This window comes from Crinia signifera, chromosome 19 (genome assembly GCF_055691185.1).
Source record: "Crinia signifera chromosome 19, ASM5569118v1, whole genome shotgun sequence".
In the NCBI taxonomy this organism is placed as follows: Eukaryota; Metazoa; Chordata; class Amphibia; order Anura; family Myobatrachidae; genus Crinia; species Crinia signifera.
The window spans coordinates 65,558,425-65,583,471 of NC_139226.1; the positions used below are offsets into that span (position 1 = coordinate 65,558,425).

The window sequence follows — 25,047 nt, forward strand, 5'->3', positions numbered from 1 at the left end:
GTACAGATGGTGAGAGCCCTGGTGTTATACTGTACAATACTTACCAACCGCGCTCAGAGACTCCTCCTCCAGCTGGGTGGGGGCAGAGGTGGCCCTCTCCTCCTGGGTGGCGGCAGGGAGGCTTTCTGGATCTGCAAATGTCAAAAAAAAAAAGGACAAAATAAAGAGGCTGTATCGTGCAAGCAGGGGTATTTTTGAACAGGCTCCAGCAGGAACTGATGCCCTTACTCTGCTTCACTCTCTGACAAAATCCTCCCCACAGTAGATGGACAAACCCATGTGCACAGCAGGCGAGGCAGTGCAAAATGACACACCCAAATCTACTGTACAGTACATACTGTAATTCTCTCTGCGCAAGTCCAGTAACACCTGCCTCACCTGCAGTGCACATGGGTTTGTCCATCCAAGAAGGATTTTGTCAGAGAGTGAAGAAGAACAAGGGCCTCAGTACATGCTGGAGCCTGTTCAAAAATACTTTTCCGGTACAGATGGTGAGAGCCCTGGTGTTATACTGTACAATACTTACCAACCGCGCTCAGAGACTCCTCCTCCAGCTGGGTGGGGGCAGAGGTGGCCCTCTCCTCCTGGGTGGCGGCAGGGAGGCTTTCTGGAGCTGCAAATGTCAAAAAAAAAAAGGACAAAATAAAGAGGCTGTATCGTGCAAGCAGGGGTATTTTTGAACAGGCTCCAGCAGGAACTGATGCCCTTACTCTGCTTCACTCTCTGACAAAATCCTCCCCACAGTAGATGGACAAACCCATGTGCACAGCAGGCGAGGCAGTGCAAAATGACACACCCAAATCTACTGTACAGTACATACTGTAATTCTCTCTGCGCAAGTCCAGTAACACCTGCCTCACCTGCAGTGCACATGGGTTTGTCCATCCAAGAAGGATTTTGTCAGAGAGTGAAGAAGAACAAGGGCCTCAGTACATGCTGGAGCCTGTTCAAAAATACTTTTCCGGTACAGATGGTGAGAGCCCTGGTGTTATACTGTACAATACTTACCAACCGCGCTCAGAGACTCCTCCTCCAGCTGGGTGGGGGCAGAGGTGGCCCTCTCCTCCTGGGTGGCGGCAGGGAGGCTTTCTGGATCTGCAAATGTCAAAAAAAAAAAGGACAAAATAAAGAGGCTGTATCGTGCAAGCAGGGGTATTTTTGAACAGGCTCCAGCAGGAACTGATGCCCTTACTCTGCTTCACTCTCTGACAAAATCCTCCCCACAGTAGATGGACAAACCCATGTGCACAGCAGGCGAGGCAGTGCAAAATGACACACCCAAATCTACTGTACAGTACATACTGTAATTCTCTCTGCGCAAGTCCAGTAACACCTGCCTCACCTGCAGTGCACATGGGTTTGTCCATCCAAGAAGGATTTTGTCAGAGAGTGAAGAAGAACAAGGGCCTCAGTACATGCTGGAGCCTGTTCAAAAATACTTTTCCGGTACAGATGGTGAGAGCCCTGGTGTTATACTGTACAATACTTACCAACCGCGCTCAGAGACTCCTCCTCCAGCTGGGTGGGGGCAGAGGTGGCCCTCTCCTCCTGGGTGGCGGCAGGGAGGCTTTCTGGAGCTGCAAATGTCAAAAAAAAAAGGACAAAATAAAGAGGCTGTATCGTGCAAGCAGGGGTATTTTTGAACAGGCTCCAGCAGGAACTGATGCCCTTACTCTGCTTCACTCTCTGACAAAATCCTCCCCACAGTAGATGGACAAACCCATGTGCACAGCAGGCGAGGCAGTGCAAAATGACACACCCAAATCTACTGTACAGTACATACTGTAATTCTCTCTGCGCAAGTCCAGTAACACCTGCCTCACCTGCAGTGCACATGGGTTTGTCCATCCAAGAAGGATTTTGTCAGAGAGTGAAGAAGAACAAGGGCCTCAGTACATGCTGGAGCCTGTTCAAAAATACTTTTCCGGTACAGATGGTGAGAGCCCTGGTGTTATACTGTACAATACTTACCAACCGCGCTCAGAGACTCCTCCTCCAGCTGGGTGGGGGCAGAGGTGGCCCTCTCCTCCTGGGTGGCGGCAGGGAGGCTTTCTGGATCTGCAAATGTCAAAAAAAAAAAGGACAAAATAAAGAGGCTGTATCGTGCAAGCAGGGGTATTTTTGAACAGGCTCCAGCAGGAACTGATGCCCTTACTCTGCTTCACTCTCTGACAAAATCCTCCCCACAGTAGATGGACAAACCCATGTGCACAGCAGGCGAGGCAGTGCAAAATGACACACCCAAATCTACTGTACAGTACATACTGTAATTCTCTCTGCGCAAGTCCAGTAACACCTGCCTCACCTGCAGTGCACATGGGTTTGTCCATCCAAGAAGGATTTTGTCAGAGAGTGAAGAAGAACAAGGGCCTCAGTACATGCTGGAGCCTGTTCAAAAATACTTTTCCGGTACAGATGGTGAGAGCCCTGGTGTTATACTGTACAATACTTACCAACCGCGCTCAGAGACTCCTCCTCCAGCTGGGTGGGGGCAGAGGTGGCCCTCTCCTCCTGGGTGGCGGCAGGGAGGCTTTCTGGAGCTGCAAATGTCAAAAAAAAAAAGGACAAAATAAAGAGGCTGTATCGTGCAAGCAGGGGTATTTTTGAACAGGCTCCAGCAGGAACTGATGCCCTTACTCTGCTTCACTCTCTGACAAAATCCTCCCCACAGTAGATGGACAAACCCATGTGCACAGCAGGCGAGGCAGTGCAAAATGACACACCCAAATCTACTGTACAGTACATACTGTAATTCTCTCTGCGCAAGTCCAGTAACACCTGCCTCACCTGCAGTGCACATGGGTTTGTCCATCCAAGAAGGATTTTGTCAGAGAGTGAAGAAGAACAAGGGCCTCAGTACATGCTGGAGCCTGTTCAAAAATACTTTTCCGGTACAGATGGTGAGAGCCCTGGTGTTATACTGTACAATACTTACCAACCGCGCTCAGAGACTCCTCCTCCAGCTGGGTGGGGGCAGAGGTGGCCCTCTCCTCCTGGGTGGCGGCAGGGAGGCCTTCTGGAGCTGCGACATCCACTGGGACTGCGGAAAAGCACACAAAAAAACTACTGTGCTGTACAGTACTGTATATTCTCTAACACGAACATACTGTACTATAAAGTACAATGTGTTAAGGTACTGTATCAACACTACAGTACATACTGTACTGTGCAGTACATAACAGTACAGTACAGTACAGTACCTGCCAAAATGACCCATTCCAGGAGGGATGAAATGCTGTGGTCCTGTACAGTATCCCACATGTTTGAAAGTCAATATGCAATGTTCCGCTCTGTACTGTATACAGTATACTGTACTGTACTTACAGTGGCGGTGCTGTCTCTCCCGCAGCGTCATCCTGCTGATACCTGGAAAAATAAGAAATACAGTGCGTAAGGCATACTGTAATTACTGCAGATACAGTATTTGTAGGCCCCATATCAAAAGTTTGTAAGGGCCCACAATTTACTGTACAGTACTGTACAGTATGTCATGAAAACCAATGCTGTAGGAAATCACCCATGGCAACAAGCATGTACTGTACAGCATACAGTAGTTGCCTTCCCTCTTCAGCAGGAGACTCCCTGAAATACTGCACAGTACTGTAGCAGCAATCTCCATCTCTCTCTCATTAGTCCTACACATTATGCCATACTGTACACCAAAATACTGTACCTACTGTATTACAGTACAGTATGTACAGTATTTTACCACATTCCATAATGTCCATTACTACACACACTATAATGCTCATTGCATATTAGGGGGTTAACATGCTCGTTGCCATGGGATGAACCTGGTCTTCCAGGTGTTGCACACTCTGGAAGGGATTAACATGCTCATTGCAAAGAATTTACTGTACAGTACATGATCTGCCATGGATTCCGGGGGTTAACATGTTGACATCACCCCAACCATGGGCTGGAAACCAGGTCTGGTGGCTGCAGGAATGGGAATGTAAGAAGTGGGGTCCAGGCCCTGGAGTTGGAGAGCGGAACAATGCTCAGAAGGACGTGTCTAATACTGCTCCCCCCAAATCTGTATCAATACCACTGCTGAACAGCTGACTCTGGCGCTCTCAGACCCGGTCCAAAAAACCTATCTGTCCAGGTCAGCGCCCCCCCCACACACAATACAGTATCTCCATGTACAGTACAGTAGTGTACTGTATGGAAGTACTGTAGACACACCCTTCAGGTGGAGAATGACACACCCCCTAATTCTAAATTCTAATTCTAATAGCAAGTTCTGTAAAATCTACCTGAACAGTTGTACAGCAATCAGCACATTAAAAAAAAATACAGGTACAGTATACTGTAAAATCCCCCATGGCAACAAGTAAAAAAATACTGTATACAATAGCACTCAACATTGTACAGGTATGTACAGTACTTACTTTGCCTGAGGGAGTCCAGCAGTTGAGGGTCCCGACGGACCAGGTCGGACCATCTCCTCTGGAGGCTCCTAACTGGCCTGTCTCTATGGAACCTCACCCTGATGGCTTGACGGGCCCCCTGGTAGGCCTCCACAATCTCCCGATTAGAGACCAGGAGCCTGTCCCGCCAAGCCACCAGGGTGAGGAGCTCCCCTCTGCCAAAGGGCCTTGCCCTCCTGACTCTGCCAGTGTCCGACATACTGAACAGGTCCAGGAACAGTACTAGCGATACTGATAATGGCGCCTACAGTATACTGCAATAGCGTGTGCGCCGTGCGTCCTATGCGCCGTGCGTCCTATGCGCCGTGCGTCCTGTGCGGAACAGCGTCCCATTCTGTGCGCCCCCCGCTGAGTAGTGGGTACAGTAGTTTATCAGTAGTTTATCAGTAGTTTTTATATACTGTAATACATTACTTATACAATATACTGTAAAATGTAATACTATACTGTAAATATATATAATATATATAAATAATTATATTTTAATCACACAGTATATTGTCAATAATTATATCTTAGTTAAAACTGTAAAATTTGATACTATAATATTAAAGGTTTAACGCCGTAATCGAACACGGGTCTCCGGCGTGAAACACCATGCAGATAACCACTACACTACAGCCAAGAACTGTACAGTGTAATGACTACTATACTACCATGACTGATTCTACACCCAGCCTGTAGCTTAACAGTCAGGAGCTGATTGGACGGCATTTTCCACTTCTCCTCCCCTATCACCGCTTCATACTGTAAATCTACCCATCAGTAACTTACCGCACAATACTGTGAATGTAATGCTGCAAAACCATATTGTGACCAAGTTTCCAATATTGTGACCGCCTTTAGAACAATACTGTACTGTATACTGAGACGCATAGCGTCCGTGTCGTACAACCTTTAGAACTACAGTACGGTGTTTGATGTTACGCATTAGCGTCTGTGCGGCTACATCTCCTAACTGTCACTGCGTCTATAGACGCAGTGACAGTTAGAAGCCATGACGTTCAAGTACGTCATGTGTCGGGAAGTACCTCCCGACCATGACGTACAGTACATGTACGACACTCTCTGTCCGCATCAGCATGATGCACTCTCGGCTGAAGAGACTGGATCACGCTCGTGCCAGCGGCATTAGAGAGGTGCTCATCGTATAATAAAGTTCATGTAATTCCTGCGCATCATGCACGCGCTGAAGCACAAATCTTACGCATGCGCAAATGAGGTTTTTAAAAGTGACATCTGGTGGTTGGTCTGTGATATTGCACTCGTCGTGAAGCGCCACGGCGATTCGCTACATGTATGCGCCATGGCGTGTGTCGGAAACATCGCCATAGGTGGCAATAATAAGACCTGCTCCATCTGTATGTATGTCTATTTTATTTGATTCTAATTTGTACAATCAATTTACAGGATAGCAGAAAAGCCTTTACCTCTAACTTCGTTCAGCACTGATGCAATGAGAGCAGGGTGACCGGAAATTTTGCCCACCCAATGCCTCTGGGTCTTATAGTAATGGTTCCCATTGCAATCATTATAGTTATGCCCCTCTGAGGACTGCTATGTACTGCTTTTAAAGGTTTGTATAGAATAATGTGATATTTTGCTTTCATCCTGGACAGCAAACCTTAAAGAACAAAACACATTCAATTTTTGAAATAATGAAACAGTATTTTTAGATCCCATTAAACATTTCCCTGGCACTTCCAAGAATTTTCCAGGCTATGTTAAAGTGCCGAAGTTTGGCAAACCCGGAAAATTCTCGGGATTGCTATTGTCTGTCTCTAAGGGCCTTATTCTAGTTCACTCTTTCTGGCAAAATCCTTCTTAGATGGACAAAACCATGTGCACTGCAGGGGGGCAGATGTAACTTGTGCAGAAAGAATTAGATTTGGGTGAGTTATTTTGTTTCTGTGCAGGGAAAATACTGACTGCTTTATTTTTACACTGCAATATAGATCTCACTTTGAAGTAAAACCCCACCCAAATCTAATTCTCTCTGCACAAGTTACATCTGCCTCACCTGCAGTGCACATGGTTTTGTCCATCTAAGAAGGATTTTGTCAGAAAGAGTGAACTAGAATAACCCCCTTAGTGTCGGGCAGCACCGCTAAAATGAGCGCAGAGCTGAAAGCTGAATTCAGCTTCAGCTGCTGCCTGGCTCCCGCTGCCCGGCCCTGCTTCCTTCCCTCTGGCTGTGTGTGGCATGGCTTTCTATTGCCATGCCACACCCTTCTGGGTTACCGCAGGCAGGGCAAGGCAGCGGCTTATGAAGTGCTCAGCGGTGCTGCCCAGCCCCGGGAGAGACAGTGGTGAGGTTTTTTTAAGGGAGCGCTCCCCCAAAAAATTCGCTCGTGGGTAGTGCTTCCTAAAAAAAACACCACTAAAGGGGTTAATTGTTTTATTTGACAAGTGCTGCTACACAAGAACTCTTTCTGTGGAGGCACTGTTACTCCTTGTTCCATTTAAAGCAATAAAAATTCCAAATCAGAAGATCAATTGGTCTCAAACCAGTATTTCCAGCATTGGTAATTGAGTTGTAATGATAAAACTTGCAGCATTGCCCCTGACAGATATTTATTTTCTTTGTTACAAGGAAAGAGACAAGTCATTGCCTTAGTTCTTGAGCATTATGTAAAGGAGACATGGAGGATGTAATTCTGAGTGTGTGGGTAGGTCATCCTCCAGGGAAAAGTCTTACATGAGGTCGTGGCATTACAAGGGCTATATTAAGATCAATACATCTCTCATTCCTGGCAGCTGAAATTGCAGAATCTGTTAGTATGTCTGGAAAATAATAGGTGCATCACGCTTTTTGGCCTCTGATTTTTAAAAAATGAAAGAAAAATGTCTTTATAGTTAATTTTCTAGAGATAGATATTTATTTGTTTATTTTTTTGGGGAAGAGAAACCTCTATTTTTACTGTCAGAAATTACAGTGTTGTAATATTTTTACAACAATAATTAACATGATCTAATTTTCTAATGTTTACTAATATATATATATATATATATATATATATATATATATATATATATAAAATATATATATATAGATGTGCGGGCTCGGATTTCAGAGATCCGAGCCCCCACGGACGTCATCATTCCGAGCCCGATTCCGAGCAGCGCTCGGAGATTCCCGCCTGCCTCGGTCCGTCCGCGTGATTAGAACGTCATCTGCCGGCGTCGGATTTCGTGGGGCTTTATAAGCGGCTGCCGCGCCCGCCATCTTCACTCCAGTCAAGTAGTGGGTTGGGAGAGGGTGTGTTGGTGCTGCTGCTGGGGCTTAAACTTGAGGTTGACCTTGAGCTTTTGCAATCGCTGGTGCTGTCTCTCAGTGCTGCTGTGTAGTCTAACTGTGTACTTGTAGTACTACTGTCTCCTCTGTGCGGTCTACCTCTGGTGTGCTGCTGTGCTGTAATTAATTATTTTATTTGCTGGGGCTGTCTCCCTCAGTGCTGCTGTGTACTCTGTTCTCCTCTGCTTAGGAGAACAGTCTAACTGTGTACTTGTAGTACTACTGTCTCCTCTGTGCGGTCTACCTCTGGTGTGCTGTGCTGTAATTAATTATTTTATTTGCTGGGGCTGTCTCCCTCAGTGCTGCTGTGTACTCTGTTCTCCTCTGCTTAGGAGAACAGTCTAACTGTGTACCTGACTGTAGTACTACTGTCTCCTCTGTGCTGGGGCATACCTCTGGTGCTGTGCTGTGCCATTTATTATATATATTAATAATTAATTAATTATATTAAATAAATAAATATATATATAGTCCACTGGTGCTGCCTGCACTGAATCTGCCAGTCTGGTGGTCTGTGGTCTGGGGCTCACTGCCTAATAAATAATACTGCCGTATATCTAGTTACCTGTGTGGTCTGGGGCTCACTGCCTAATACTGCCGTATCTACTGTCTGGTTTGGGGCTCACTGCCTAATAAAATACTGCCGTATATCATTATCTGCCTGTGTGGTCTGGGGCTCACTGCCTAATAAATAATTAAATACTGCCATATATCTCTACCTTTGTGGTCTGGGGCTCACTGCCTAATAAATAATTAAATAGTAAATATTGCCGTACATCTCTACCTTTGTGGTCAGGGGCTCACTGCCTATACTGCCGTATGTACCGTCTGGTCTGGGGCTCACTGCCTAATAAATACTGCCGTATATCTACCTGTGTGGTCTGGGGCTCACTGCCTAATAAATAATTAAATACTGCCGTATATCTCTACCTTTGTGGTCTGGGGCTCACTGCCTAATAAATAATTAAATACTGCCGTATATCTCTACCTTTGTGGTCTGGGGCTCACTGCCTAATAAATAATTAAATACTGCCGTATATCTCTACCTTTGTGGTCTGGGGCTCACTGCCTATACTGCCGTATGTACCGTATGGTCTGGGGCTCACTGCCTAATAAATACTGCCGTATATCTACCTGTGTGGTCTAGGGCTCACTGCCTAATAAATAATTAAATACTGCCGTATATCTCTACCTTTGTGGTCTGGGGCTCACTGCCTAATAAATAATTAAATACTGCTGTATATCTCTACTTTGTGGTCTGGGGCTCACTGCCTATACTGCTGTATGTACCGTCTGGTCTGGGGCTCACTGCCTAATAAATACTTAAACTGCCATCCTGTCTGCCGCTGCAGTGCCACTCTTACATGAGCCACGTGTTTGTGCCGCACACTTGTGTGGCTTAGCATAGTTATCCAGCTACCTCGGTGCAAACTTTTGCCCTAAAAACAATATTGTGAGGTGTGAGGTGTTCAGAATAGACTGGAAATGAGTGTACATGAATGTTATTGAGGTTAATATAGCGTAGGAGCAAAAAAAACCCACCAAATTCTGCGATTTTAGCTGTTTTTATGCTTTTTTAACAAAAAAATCAGAACCCAAAACCCAAAAAATCCAAACACAAAACACTTAGGAGGTGTTTTGCCAAAACCCATTAGAACCCAAAACCTCAAGGTAATCAGAACCCAAAACCCGAAAAGTGGCCGGTGCACATCTCTAATATATATATATATATATATATATATATATATATATATATATATATATATATATATATATATATATATATATATATATGTGTTAAACTGTTCCATATGATAATAACTTGTGCATATCTGAAAGATGAGTGCAACTATTTCAGAACAGGCATACTGGAAGCATATTCTAAATCCATCCTAGATCCATCCTAAGGGCCCCACTGATTTAGTACTCACGTGAGAACGGATATAAATAATACGGATTCGATCTTGAAAATTACAATCAAGCTTTCTTAAATTGTTTCTGAAAAAGGAATGTACTCAAAGAAGCTAAAACTTTAAATGAAAAACTCTACAGCAAAAATACTGTATTAATGTAATATACCCGTTATCATCTTAAAATGCATAAACTATTGACATCAGATTCGTACTACAGTTTAAAAATAATTGATATATATATATATATATATATATATATATATATATATATATATATATATCAATCCTATCAGTTGAAAACGGTCCCCCTTGATCTGCCCGGGAGCTTCCCAAGCGGCAGGAACACATGCAATATATTGCTCCTCCCTGATTGGATGCTGTCTGAGTCCAGGTCCAATCTCTGATACATGGTCCTGTGCACATTGGATCAGATCAACACATGCGATTTGGGCTATTTTCACTCAATTTTTCGGGCCAATCCGTCGGAATCAGGTTTAAAGTGGTCAATAGGACAAATGTTTGGCCAGCTTTAATATGTTGGATCTGTAGGTTCTTGTGTTGCAGGAGTGGATCCTAAGGATGGAGCAGAGGTAAAGCCATGTGTAGGAAACTGTGCACGTTCTAATAAAGTTTCTGCACATAATGACAATAAAGTCAAATTTAGTTACGCTTGTGGTCATTTGAGATTGCAGTTTTAGCCAAAAATTCATATTGGAAATTAACTGAACACAGCTTTGAAATTTCTAGGTAATTGGCTACAGCACCAAACATACCCTATTGCTTTGCATTTGTATATCCCAGCTTTGATTTCTAGGTAATTAACTATATTCTATTTCACACACTGTACTTGGTTTTAAACTTTGAATTAAGGCAGGACATTACTGTAAATCTGTGTTGGATAGACTGTCCTCTCACCACTTTCTTACTTGATTGGTGAGCTTTTGTTGTGGGAGGAAGGCTAGTGTGGGTGGGGTGATTTTTGTCTGCACACCTGGTAGCAGCCCTACCTAGGTCGACATGGGTTTAGGTCTACAGGTCATTAGGTCGACACAAGCATTAGGTTGACATGGGCAAGGTCGACAGTCAAAAGGTCGACATGGGTTTTTTCACAGTTTTTTATCCAAATGTCGACACGGTCAACATGGACACAGGTAAAAGTGCACTGTGTGCGCGCCATGCTTCGGCACACTATTTTATTCTCCCACCACGTCTTAGTGGATGGTAGGGCATGAAATACCACCTGTCGGCACATGTCAGCTCAAAAATAGTGAAAATCCCCATGTTGACCTTTTGACTGACTACCTAGACCCATGTTGAAATAATGGTGTCGACCCAATGTTTGTTGACCATCATGCTGTAGATCTGTTGACCGTATCCCCTACAAGCATTAGGTCAACACCACTAGGTTATGAAGGTCGACATGGCTGAAGGTCACCTTGGGTGAGGTCGACAGGGTCATTAGGTCAAAATGGGAAATGCACATGTTACATCAGCCCCACCTGCAGTGCATATGGTTTTGTGCATTAGAGAGTGATTTTGCCTTTCCGAGTAAATCAAAATAACCCCCTTATACCCCTTTCCCACTGCAACTGTTAAACGGTAAATTGCCATTTTTTTAGCCTTTTTAAACGGGTAGAGCTGCAGTGGGAAAGCTCCAGGTTGCTTTACCCATTTAACAAATACTGGTAAAAAGCAGTGTCCTACACGTTTAAGACACATTTTTTTGGCAGTGGGAAAGGGTCTTAAACAGTTTTTAAGATACCACACTAGTCTTCCCCCTCCCCTGGTACATGTCCTGCCCCCCCCCTCCCCCCCTGGTACCTTGCAGCTGGTACCCCTCTCCCCTGGTACCTGGCAGCGATCCATCCGGGCAGTGGGGCAGCACAGTAGGCAGAGTAGGCAGCGGGCGTGCCAGGGCTCCTAGTCTGTAGGTCCCGGACTGATACATGAAAGCATCATGCAGGAGTTTGATGCAGGAGGAGGCTGCAGCTGGTGCACAGACAGCGGGGGCACTGGGGATCCGGGCAGGTCCGTGCTCAGGAGGAGGAAGCGGGTCCATTAGGAGATTGTAATTTCATCAGTTGGGGTCCCTGCCGCGATTGGGAATTAGCGGAGTCGCTCATTAAATATGTGCATATTTAATTAGTGGCTCATTTCATATGTGCATATGTAATGATCGGGCCCGCTAGTTCCCATTCGCGGCAGGGACCCCCGCCGATGAAATGACAATCTCCTAATGGACCCCCTTCTTCGGCTTCCTCCTCCTGAGCACGGACCTGACCAGATCCCCAGTGCCCCCACTGTCTGTGCACCAGCTGCAGCCTCCTCCTGCACCATGCTCCTGTATGATGCTTTCATGCATCAGTGGGAGATCTGCCGACTAGGAGCCCTGGCACGCCGCTGCCTACTGCACTGCCCCGCTGCCTGGATGGATTGCTGCCAGGTACCAGGGGAGTGGGGGTACCAGGTACCAGGCCAGTGGAGAGGGGGTACCAGGTACCAGGGGAGGGGGGAGTGGGGGTACCAGCTGGCAGGTACCAGGGGGGGGCAGGACAGGTACCAGGGGATGGGTGGTATATTACTGGTGAATTACCGTTTCTGTACCTTTCAAAACGGGTGCAATGTGAATGGTACAAAAATGGTAATTAACCAGTAATATACCGTTTACAACATGCGAGTAGACTGGAGTCTGGGATTTAACTGGTGAAGTTTGGTATCAGACTGGGACCGGCTATGCTGAGTATCAGGCTAGTACTGGCAAAACTGGTTACCATGCTGGAACCGGATATGCTGGATACTTGCCTGGGACCAGTCAAACTGGATACCAAAGTTAACCAGTTACACTGAATGCCAGGCTGGGACTGGTTAAACTGGGTGCTGGGATGGACCAGCCAAACTTAATACCAGGCTGGAATCGGTTACTCTGGGTGCCAGTCTGGGACCAGCCAAATAGAATAGGGTGTTGGAAATCAATCTGGTGCTGCAGTGATTATCAAGCCTGACCTGGAGGATCTGTACTTGACTGGAACCAGAAGTTGTACTGTAAATTTCTTTGAACACAGGCTTTGAGAACTGGAAGCTAGGGACATAGCAGTTGAGTGACCATTGATGTCAGCTGCCTTCATCCCGCACCCGCATCACTGGCGCATCTACATAACAACGCCCAGCATTTTCATGAGGATGCCCATGAAACACTGCGTGTTCCCAATGGTGCAGCCCCTCGCCACCGTCCCATGCCCCCCACCCACACTGCTAGGTGCCAACGGCTGGCGAATAAGCAATTTATTGCACCCACTCACACTCTCCAGCCTCAACAGTATATTGTTACCAGTCTTTTATCTGATCTCCAATAAATATAAATATTAAGAATTACCATAATTTCTAGGAATTCCTGCATAAGATAAGTGTGCTGTGGGCATGTTGTGAGTGGATTGTATGAGTACAGAAATAAGTTCTATTTCAAACAAATACAGTATATTGCACTAAGGATAAGACTGATGCTAATAGTGATGATGGTTACTTGTACAAGCACATGGTTGAAGGTGATACAGTTGCATACAGATATGTTCTGCTATATACCTAGTTCCCAGCATATGAATCATGGGATAGCAGGGAGCGCATGTATGCATACTCCAACTATCCATTAATTTGTATGGGGGAACTAGCGGCTGAGACTGCATTAATCATGGTGCCCTAGTTGTAGAAAGACACTTCTGTCAATGCAACTTACTCTGAATTAAAGTTGAATTGCGTCCAAGTTTGGATTCACTCTTGGGTTCAGAGTGGAACAAACTCCTGGCACAAGTCTATTGTCAGTTCAGTACTTTTAGGGACAATGGTGGTGTGGGCTTTCAAGGTGGTTCATATACAAATTCTAGTTAGTCCCCTGATGCCAGTATCTGATTAAGAGGCACAAATATAACAATGGGACATGCAAGGTTACTTTACAAGTCAATAAATATTTTTATGTGACTTTTCTTTTCTTCAGTACAGTACAACCTTAAAATATCAAATTTGTGACATTTATTTGTACATAGTGTTGGCAATTGAGTTTTACCCACGCAGTCAGGATCACCTTCTGTATCAAGCTTCATTCAGTAGACACACGCTGGAAAGGTCTTTGTGGTATGATTGGTTTTATATAAACTGGAACTGGTCATAACATGAACTTGTAATGAGAACAAGGTAACTGTACATGAATAACTGCATGCTGCATCTGTCTTTCTCCTTCATGTAACCTTCAGACACAGGAAACAACAACAAACAAGTATATACATACATCACAGACTGTAAGACACACAAACACAAATGTAACAGCACCGCCTGCTGTCCCTCCAGTGTAATTGCAACTTAAGTCTCATCTGATGTAGTTTTCTCAACACATAGCACTGTACAAGCAGAAGGAAAGCTAATGTACAACTTGTAGTTTCAAAATAGTTGGAGAGCAATAGTTGGGTGTAGTCATTGTGCAGGTCAACATACACAAGGCCGACACTAGAAAAAGTGTGCCTCAACCATGGAAAAGGTCAAAACATTAAAAGGGCTACATGAGTTTTCCACTTTTTTGGGGGTTTGTCAACACCAGAGCATGTGGACCTCGAATAATACCCCTTTCACATCGCACTTTTAAAACGGTAAATTGACGTTTTTTTCCCTTTTTAAAACGTTTAAGCCTGCACTGTGAATGCACCACAGCCGATTTACCGTTTAAAGTTAACTGGCATTTCGAACCGTGTAAAAAGCAGAGTCCTACACGTTCCTTGCCGTTTTTTGTGCAATAGGAATGTGTACAATGCTATGCATTCACAGTGCAGGCTTAAACGTTTTAAAAAGGGGAAAAAAAAACGGCAATTTACCGTTTTAAAAGTGCGATGTGAAAGGGGTATAAACCGGTATTTAAAACGGTAATCTGCGGCAATGTTAAGGCTCTGACCCGTTTTAATTACCATTTTAAATACCGGTTTTTAAAACGTGTCGGCGATGTGAAAGTGGTATTAGTGTACCAGGTCACCTTCTTCACTCGCCATGCTTTAGGTCAGAAGCATCCCTCCACTACTGCTGCGCTCGACACACTTTATTGTTCACAATTGGAGTCCATGAAAAAGCTACAAAAATGAAAAAATTGTGAAAAACACATCAACCCTGTCATGTGTCGACCATAACCATAAAAACGAAACTAGACTAAAGGGCGCTTGTTTGGAATGACAAAAATGTATTAATATTCATTTCAATTTTTTATTTGTAAAATAGTATAAGCTGCAGTCTTCTAGTGCGTAGATGCTAACACACTAGATATTTTGGCACTGCTTACACTGTCAGGTGCAAGCAGCGACACTTTATGTAAATGAAAAAAGAAAAGGAAGCACTGCGCTGAGTCTACAATTCTTCCACCATGTATCAATTCACGTGACCAACTGGTTTAATATAAAGATATATTTATTAAAAATTAAGACACACATATGGTCATGCCCGATCGGGCATAAGTCTGAGAACTTTTCACAGGTGCTAAACCAAAACTGGATTTATAATTAGTGTGGATTGCCATTGAAATATATATTATATATATTTTATTACATATATATATGTTTTGTTTGAAAGTACTAACTTTATTGAAATGCACATATTTTAATTTGTGATGGCCATCATAATAAATTACTATCTTAATTTTTAATAAATATATCTTTATATTAAACCATTTGGTCATGTGAATTCATACATGGTGGAAGAATTGTAGACTCAGTGAAGTGTTTCCTTTTCTTTTTTCAACCATAACCATGTCAAATCTTTGCTTGTGTTGACATTTTGACCCTATGTGTGTTAACTATATGGTGTCGAACTATTGACTGTTGATCTAGATATAATCTACCTACAATTTGGATACTGCCATACATGTTGGTATACAGTCAGTCAGATAATACAAAGGGCAGTATTCAATGAGAATTTTGACGATGTGCAGCGAATCCTGTTTAGGATTCGCTGCACATTCGCCACTGCCCGCCGCGTTCCGGAGCCTCGCCGGCTCCGGTATTCAATGAGTCAGGGGCTCACTGCCCCTGACCGGCGAATTTTAATTCCTGCGGCGATGCCGCAGGGAGCCTGAGGACGGCGGCAGACTGGGAGATGGAAGTCTCCCTGGCTGCCCCATAACGTTTGTGGGGAGGAGGTGGGCTCCCCGGGAGCCAAGCAGCACAGGCTGCCCCCCGGGATAGCCAACAGGGGACCAGGTATTCACTACACCCGATCGTGCATATGTAATGATCGGGTGCAGTGAATATATGAATATCTAATGAGCGGCTTGGCTCCCGGCCCCCTGCTGGCTGCTCTGTGTAAAAAAAATTTTTTTTTATTTTTTTTTATTTTTTTTTATATATATTCATGTGCTTACAGCACATGAATAAAAATAGCATGCCCCTCCTCAGTATAAAATTCCTGATTTTTTGACACCAAATGTAAAAAACAAAACACTTTATTTTAAAAGTTCACATTCCACTTCACCATAAAAAGATAGCGATTGCTACTCGTTGAATCATGGCGATAAAAACCTTGAAATGTATTCGCCATCTGGTCATTGAATAGGGTGATTTACCGTTTTAGTCAAAAAAATCGCCTTACAGCACGAAAATAGCACAAAATCGCCATAAAACATGGCGAATCAGCCTCATTGAATACTGCCCAAAGTGGAGCTTCCACCATATTCATGGTACATAAACCAGCTTAATAGCAGGGCTGCTACTTGTACACTATTGGGATGATGATTTTCTTAGCACAATTTTTGCCGCAAATATATGTGTCCACCTAACATGACCAGATGACCTCATCAGGTGGGTCCCTCACATTCCTAAAAAGCAGCTGAGGTAAAAAAAATTGTTAAAGTATTACACTTGTGATGCACTAAAGCAGCCCAGTCTTACAATCCTTTTCTAATACTGACATAAACATTTATCCAGGACTTGCCATTCATAGTGCCTATTTAAATATACCATCTGTGGGGGCACAACTAAGTCCTATGGTAAACATTTAAGAAGAGATCATTATAAGTACTAGGAGTCAGCAGTCCACAGTGCCAGATATGCCCCCACAGTGCCAGATATTACGCCACAGTGCCAAATACACATATGCCCCCACAGTGCCAGATATGCCCCCACAGTGCCAGATATTCCGCCACAGTGCCAAATACACATATGCCCCCACAATGCCAGATATGCCCCCACAGTGCCAGACACATATGCCGCCACAGTGCCAGATATTCCGCCACAGTGCCAAATACACATATGCCCCCACAGTGCCAGATATGCCCCCACAGTGCCAGACACATATGCCGCCACAGTGCCAGATATTCCGCCACAGTGCCAAATACACATATTCCTCCACAGTGCCAGATATGCTCCTAGAGTGCCAGAGGCACATATGGCCCCACAGAGTGCCAGAGGCACATATGCCCCCACAGAGTGCCAGAGGCACATATGCCCCCACAGAGTGCCAGAGGCACATATGCCCCCACAGAGTGCCAGAGGCACATATGCCCCCGCAGAGTGCCAGAAGCACATATGCCCCCGCAGAGTGCCAGAGGCACATATGCCCCCACAGAGTGCCAGAGGCACATATGCCCCCACAGAGTGCCAGAGGCACATATGCCCCCACAGAGTGCCAGAGGCACATATGCCCCCACAGAGTGCCAGAGGCACATATGCCCCCACAGAGTGCCAGAAGCACATATGCCCCCAGAGAGTGCCAGAGGCACATATGCCCCCACAGAGTGCCAGAAACACATATGCTGTGGGGAGGGGGGGGAGCGCTTACCCACCCACTGGCTGCGGGCCGCGCTGGATCAGCTCCTCCAGCGCTAGCCGCGGCTTCCAGAACACGGCCGCGGCTACAGGAAAATGGTCGCCGGCCTCCTGCACTGAGGACATCCTCAGTGCAGGAGGCCGGCGCCCATTTTCCTGTAGCCGCGGCCGTGTTCAGGAAGCCGCGGCCAGCGCTGGAGGAGCTGATCCAGCGCGGCCCGCAGCCAGTGGGTGGGTAAGTGGCCCGGGGGGCATATGGCACTCTGCCCCCCTGCCCAGCCCGCCCCTGCCTGCAGCCGGTGCTGTCTCAAAACCGAAAGTCTAGCACTGGAGCCACATCGCAAAGGACAACTCTTATCGCATGAGCTTCCTTTGTCTTAATAATCACAATTATTAAGAATGTGGTAGCCAGTGAATGCCAGAGATGCGGGGCAGTGGATGTTAGTGTATACCTCCTATTTCTTTTTTCTTATGCTTTGAACAAATGTTTGTGTCATGCCCTTTTTCAGTGGGACAGTCTCGCTATTTGGCTGGCAATGTCCCACGTGGTGTGGGTGCAGTTGGAGGGATCTGTAGATCTCCACTGCTCTGCAGATCAGCTGGTAATCACTGAAGAGATACTGTGTGCAAGTATATATGGAGTGGGAACATACACTGCATACAGTAATTTAGAACATAATAAGGTGTGCTACTATGTTGAGACGGTGGAGCTGACATCACATGACTTCCTCCAAACGCCTGGCACATCTGTGTTTTCCATGCCACTAAAAGAAAATGGGCAGTTATCATTTGATGTCACTGAGGCAATTTTACAGATATCCAGAGATTACTTCAGAGGCCCAGAGCAGTTCACCTCTTTTTTTGTGACAAAAATAAAAAGACACAGGACAAAAAAAGTCAGACTATAAAAGCAATCAAGACAACATATTATTATTATTATTTGATTTATAAGGAGCCGCAAGTGTTTCACAGCACAGTACAAAGAAACAGCACCGGGAGACAAAACTAAACAGATTAGACCACTTACAGCACTAAGCAACTTTCACAAAATCTCCTGCTAACAGAAATATTATCAATGCACAAGTTTTTCGTGTTTTCTGGCCATTTTTATTATAAGATGGTGATAACATTGTAAAGTGTGCAAATAAAGACTTGTTGCTATATTTTCACTGGATTTTATTGTGGATACTGGTGGGAGTTCAGGCATTGTTAGTATGCGAGATAGAATTGTTAGTATAATTTTCCAGATAACTGAGGAGTACTTAAGATAAACCAGCGCTAGAGTATGCAATGGTACTGCAGTTCTTTATAGGGAAGAAGGATTAGTTCCCATATACACATCTCAAGCGGTGTCAAACTTGCAGGGACCTGATGGGACGGAGCGGTGATCTAAAGCGCCCTTTGAGACCAACACTTACTTTAGTGTTCTGTCTCGCGTTCACATAACGTTTTCTTTCACAGGTATGCACACAGATCCCACAGTGGTGTAACAGGAATGGAACTTACTTTGTAGTTCAGTCCCGCATTCCCCTAGCAGGTACTTGACACACAGATTCCACTTTTCCACAAATAAAAGGATTTAACCCCTTCCCAACATTTGACGTACATTTACGTCATGGTTGGGAAGGACTTCCCGACACATGGCGTAAATGTACGTCATGAGTTCTAACTGTCACCGCGTCTATGCCCCCCCCCGGTCGGCGATCGCTGCGATTGGCTGTTCAAAAGTGAACAGCCAATTGCAGCATACAACTGAGCTGTGAAAATGAAAAATTAAATTTTTTCATTTTCACAGCCCAGTTGTATCAAAATTGGTGAAACCCCTGGGGGTTTGAAATGTACACTATACCCCTAAATGAATTCTCTGAAGGGTGTAGTTAGCAAAATGGGGTCACTTGTGGGGGGGTTCCTAAATTTTAGCATCTTATGGTGCCTAGAAACCTACATGGTGCCTAAAAAATAATCTCATAAAAAGGAGGCTCCAAAATCAAGTAGGTGCTCCTTCTATTATGAAGCATGTGGTTTGGTCAACGTGCACACTAGGGCCACATATAGGATATTTTTGAAAACAAAAGAATTGGGGGAATCAATTTTTAGTCACATTTCTCTAGTAAAATCTACTGTGTTCCTTAGAAAAATGTATTAAAATTGCAAATCTGCAAAAAATATGAAATTTTGAAATTTCACCTACTCTTTGTTTTAATTCCTGTGAAACACCTAAAGGGTTAACAAACTTCCAAAATGCTGTTTTGAATACTGTGAGGGGTGCAGTTTTTGAAATGGCATCATTTATGGGGGTGTCTCACATACAAGTCCCTCAAAGTCACATCAGAACTGAACTGGTCCCTAAAAAAATCAGTGTTTGAAATTTTCTTGAAAATTTGAAAATTTGCTATTCATATTGTAAGCCTCCTAGTGTCCAAAAAAATTAAAAGGAAGTTGAAATAATGATGGAAACATAAAGTAGACATATGGTCTATGTTAGTTATTAACTATTTTGAGTGGTATGATTATTTGTCTCACAAGCAGAAAATTTAACATTTTGCAAATTGCTAAATTTTCCATTTTTTTACGACATTTTGGTATTTTTCACAAAAAAACACAGACTGTATCGACCCAAATTTACCACTAACTTGAAGTACAATGTGTCACGAGAAAACAATCTCAAAATCACTGGGATAAGTAAAAGCAAAAAAAAGTTATCCCCACTTAAGTGATACATGTCCGATTTGAAAAAAATGGCTCTGTCAGGAACGCAAAAACTGGCTGTGTCAGGAAGGGGTTAATGGATAAAAGCATGCACATACAACATCACAGCGGTGGGGGACGGCTGGAATCGAGGAGAGATGTAGATCTTCCGGAGTCGAGCGCTGCAGACGCTATCAACTTGGGGGCACCTCTTGACTCTTTTGCAGCTTTCCTCACCGCCGTACAAACTGCCTGGATGTGGGCAGCAGCAGCAGCTCCTTCTTCCTACTCGAGTCGACAGCCATACCTTGTCGCCTACTTTCCAAGTAGGAGCAGCTCTTTTTCTTCGGTCTGCAAACCTTTTATACCTTTGTGAGGCTTTGGTTAGAGATTTCCTGACTTTCCTCCAGTGTTGTCGGAGTTGCTGGAGGGACAAAGTTACTGCTGGTACAGATGTTACAGGCACTTGCTGGAAATCAGGAACCCTAGGATGGAAGCCACAGTTAACAAAGAAAGGAGTAGAAGAAGAAGACGAATGGTATTGATTATTATGCCCAAATTCGGCCCATGGTAACACCTCGACCCAGTCATCTTGAGAGGAGGAGACATGTAAACGAAGAAAAGTCTCTACATCTTGGTTGTCTCTCTCCATCTGGCCATTAGATTGCGGATGGTATGCTGTAATGAAATTAAGCTGAATTTTGAGAACTTTACACAAGGCTCGCCAAAACTTTGCAACAAATTGTACACCTCGATCAGACACAATTTCCTCAGGTAACCCATGGATTCTGAAAATTTCCTTAATGAACAGTACTGCTAATTTAGGAGCTGAAGGTAGACCTCGTAGAGGTATGAAATGAGCCATCTTAGAGAATCTGTCTATGACGACCCAAATGGTAGTATAACCATCTGATGGTGGAAGGTCAGTGATAAAGTCCATTGATAGATGAGTCCATGGTCTCTTGGGAATAGACAATGGCCTTAATGGACCTACTGGAGCTAGATTGGAGGATTTATGTTGGGCACAATGAGGACAGGAAGCAACATAGTCCTGAACATCCTTTTTCTGAGCAGGCCACCAATACCGACGTGACAGGAATTCATAGGTTTTCTGAACCCCTGGATGACCAGAGAACTTAGAATCATGGGCCCAGCGTAGAATCTGTTTTCTAGAAATAGGCTTGACAAAAGTTTTACCTGGCGGTACTGGAACTTGAACAATTGTTACGGCAAAAGCAAGTAGGTCGACAATTGGACTTCCTTCGTAAGATCTCGCTTCCTCCTCAGTCTCCCAAGACCTAGATAAAGCATCCGCTTTCCGATTCTTAGCTCCAGGAGAAAAAGACAATTTAAAATTAAATCTTGAAAAGAATAATGCCCATCTGGCTTGATGGGGATTAAGACATTGAGCATTTTTTAAATACAGCAAATTCTTATGATCAGTAATGATGCTAATAACATGAACTGCCCCCTCTAATAGATACCGCCACTCCTCCAAAGCCATTTTAATAGCTAGTAATTCTTGATCCCCTATAGCATAGTTCTGTTCTGCCGAGGAGAATTTTTTGGAGAAAAAGCCACAATGGTTTTAATAAAGATACTGCGATACAAGTGGATACTGATGGCACACATAATATACTGTAGGTTATGCAAAGTAAAAGTCAATAGTTCAATACGTTTATTGAAGAATATGATGATGGATGGTACTTGAAAGAATATTGTAGTGTTGATTGAAGAATTGAAGAATAACTGAAGAAGAGTTTGAATTGGGTAATTGAATAATTGGTTGAAGGATTGGAGGTTTGAATGAAGACTGAAGAAATAACTGAAAGATTGGATGGTTGATTGGAAGATTGGATGGTTGGTTGGAAGATTGGATGGTTGGTTGGAAGATTGGATGATTGGTTGGAAGGTTGAATGGTTGGCTGAAAGATTGGATGATGAGTTTGGCAGATTGGATGATTGGTTGAAGATTGGATGATTGGTTTAAAGATTGGATGATTGGTTTGAAGATTGGATGATTGGTTGAAGATTGGATGATTGGTTTGAGGATTGGAATAATAAAGAATGAGAATGAAGAAGACTGTCCTTGCTGGATTGGATCGTGGCTGCAATTGGAGGAGACCTTGGATATTAACCGTCGGGAATGGTAAGTAAGATAATACCCCTTTGGGGGCTAACCTTACTTGTTTCGCTTTGGCGGCAGTGGAGTCCATGGTACACGAGAGGAGCAGTGGACGATCAGCAGGAGAGTACTTCCCTTGGAGACACAAAGGTTTGTAGTGGGAACTACAGAGCCAGACCGGAGCAATGATGCTTAGCAATAGACATCATTGTACTGACTGCCGGTCTTACCCGGCCAGTCAGTAATTAACAGCTGAACTGTGTGGTTATTGGTCAGCCTATTGACAGGGGAGGCGGAGCCGCACACTACAGGCTGAAGCAACCGAAATTGGGCGACAGGTTTCAGCCGGCAGTGAGTGCGCGCAGCTGCGCAATTGCCGGCATTCAGACAGAGGCCTAACCAGGCACAAACACACATGGCGGTTCAGGTCTCATGCCACTCATGCCCCGCATGGCACCGGAGCACACAGCACCACTGTCACCACGCGGTGACAGCGCGGACACATGTACCCCACCAGGACCAGGGACACAAGCGGAGGTGAGCACCATAGCATTAATCATGCGGTTAGAGAGCCTAGGGCTGGGCACAGCACAGGGGATTTGGGTGAGAGCCATGGTGGATGTGACGATACGGATGTTTATGGCCACAAACTGTTGCTCTCAACAACTAACATTTCATGATTCACTTATTGTAAGCTGCGATGCTGACAGGATTTTGACCGTGTCTCCTTGTGCCAACGACTCCGCACGTTACAAATAAAACAATTTGCAATACAATTTGTTGGTTTATTCTGTATGCTTCATACCCAACCAATGGCTTTTCTATTAGCGTTCTTAACACATCTACTGTAGTTTCCAGTTATACAATGGAACACCCCAGGGATGCCATCTTTCGCTGCTACTCTTTTATATTGCCCTGGATCCTCTGATATATACTTTTCTTTTAGAGACATCCTGGAAGGGAATTTCAATCAAGAAGAAGTGAAAATGCCTGCATTCGCAAATGACTTCCTACTGTATTTTAGGGAACCCAAATCAACTTTTCCAAGTTTAATGAAAATCTTTCATGATTTTAATTTAATATAGGGTTTCCTGATTAATTATAGCAAATCTGAAGCCTTGGCTCTGGGCTCGGACGCGATGCTTGGTTGAGATACTTATTTCCATTTGCTTGGGCCCAAGATCATTTATTATATTTAGGACTATGTAAACCAAAAATGTCACTGATTTTTATATTGTTAATATTACTTACAAAAATGCTGCATGATTTTGCAAAATGGCAACATATGCCTGTTTCTTATTTAGGGCGATGTTATCTATATAAAATGTGTTCCTTCCTGTGGCTCCTATATGCAGATGTTTCCTTTCGTATTAACAAAAAATTATATTTATGCATTAAACTTAGCTATAACTAGGGATGTGCATCGGCCCCTTTTTCGCGTTTTGGGTTCTGATTACCTTCAGGTTTTGGGTTCTACTGGGTTTTGCCAAAACACCCCCTCAACGTTTTGGTTTTTGGGTCTTGGGTTCTGATTTTTTTTTTTAAAGCATAAAAAACACTAAAATCACAGAATTTACGTATTTTTTTCCCTCCTACGCTATTATTAACCTCTATAGCATTCATCTCCTCTCATTTCCAGTCTATTCTGAACACCTCACAATATTGTTTTTAGGCCAAAAGGTTGCACAGAAGTAGTTGGATAAGCAACACAAGTGGGTGGCACAAACACTAGACTGATACGGCACACTTAATAGCACCCCTGGACTGATACGGCACACTTAACATCAACCCTGGACAGATATGGCACACTCAGTATCACCCCTGGACTAATACAGCACACTTGACAGCACCCCATGAATTGTACGGCAGACTTGGCTCACCCCAGGAATTATTTGGCAGACTTGGCTCACCCCTAGACTTATATGGCACACTTAGCATCACCCCTGGACTGATACAGCACACTTAGAATCACCCCTAGACTAATACAGCACACTTGGCAGCACCCCATGAATTATACGGCAGACTTGGCTTACCCTAGGAATTATACGGCACAGATGGTGGCACCCCTGGACTGACACAGCACACATGGAATTATACGGCACACATAGTGACACTCCTGCAGTAAAAGAGTTATTCTTTTAATAAAAAAATGGCATCACCCCTGGATTGATACAGCAGACTTAGCAGCACCACATAAATTATACAGGACACTTGGCTCACCCCTGGACTGATACGGCACACTTAGCATCACCCCAGGACTGTGATGGCACACATAGCAGCACCCCATGAATTATACAGCAGACTTTGCAGCAACCCATGAATTATATGACACACTTGGCTCACCCCAGGAATTATGCATCACACATGCGGGCATCCCTGACCGGATACAACACTCATGAAATTATACGGCACAGATGGAGGCACCCCTGAACTGATACGGCACACATGGCGGCAGGCATAGAATTGTACTACAAATTCCTGCAGTAAAATTACAAATTTGTATTCTTTTAATTATAAAAAAGAGCAGCACACCTGGAATTATACGGCAAACTTAGCAACACCCCATGAATTATACAGCACTCTGGGTTTACCCCTGGACTACAGCACATTTAACAGCCCTTGCAGTTAAAAAAAAATATTATACAGAAAGAATTGTATTATTCTTAGGTCCTGCTGCTATGGAATTGTGTTAATTCTTATTATGTGCTGCATATGCTATACTCTAGTGCTTCTGTCACAAACCTTGGTTCATGTTTGTTTTCTGATTTACAATGTCTCCAGGCTTATCTGTGTCCATTATCTGCAT

General features: G+C 44.1%; 1 protein-coding gene across 1 annotated transcript; it reads right to left on the reverse strand.

The window, feature by feature from the left end:
• Positions 1-25,047, reverse strand: LOC146041554 (uncharacterized). Its single transcript, XM_083161510.1, has 8 exons — positions 24,984-25,047; positions 2,936-3,040; positions 2,454-2,540; positions 1,972-2,058; positions 1,491-1,577; positions 1,009-1,095; positions 527-613; positions 1-131 (listed from the first exon to the last, which is right to left on the reverse strand). Exons 1-8 carry the CDS (start codon positions 25,045-25,047, stop codon positions 25-27), a joined length of 711 nt encoding a protein of 236 aa, XP_083017636.1. The 3' UTR covers positions 1-24.

Bases quoted from the DNA above. Each gene is read 5' to 3' on its own strand.
- LOC146041554 (XM_083161510.1), bottom strand. From the start codon at position 25,047: ATGCAGATAATGGACACAGATAAGCCTGGAGACATTGTAAATCAGAAA. The intron at 1,096-1,490 runs GTAAGTATTGTA...TGACATTTGCAG, and splicing joins GGAGTCTCTGAGCGCGGTTG to ATCCAGAAAGCCTCCCTGCC. The intron at 132-526 runs GTAAGTATTGTA...TGACATTTGCAG, and splicing joins GGAGTCTCTGAGCGCGGTTG to ATCCAGAAAGCCTCCCTGCC.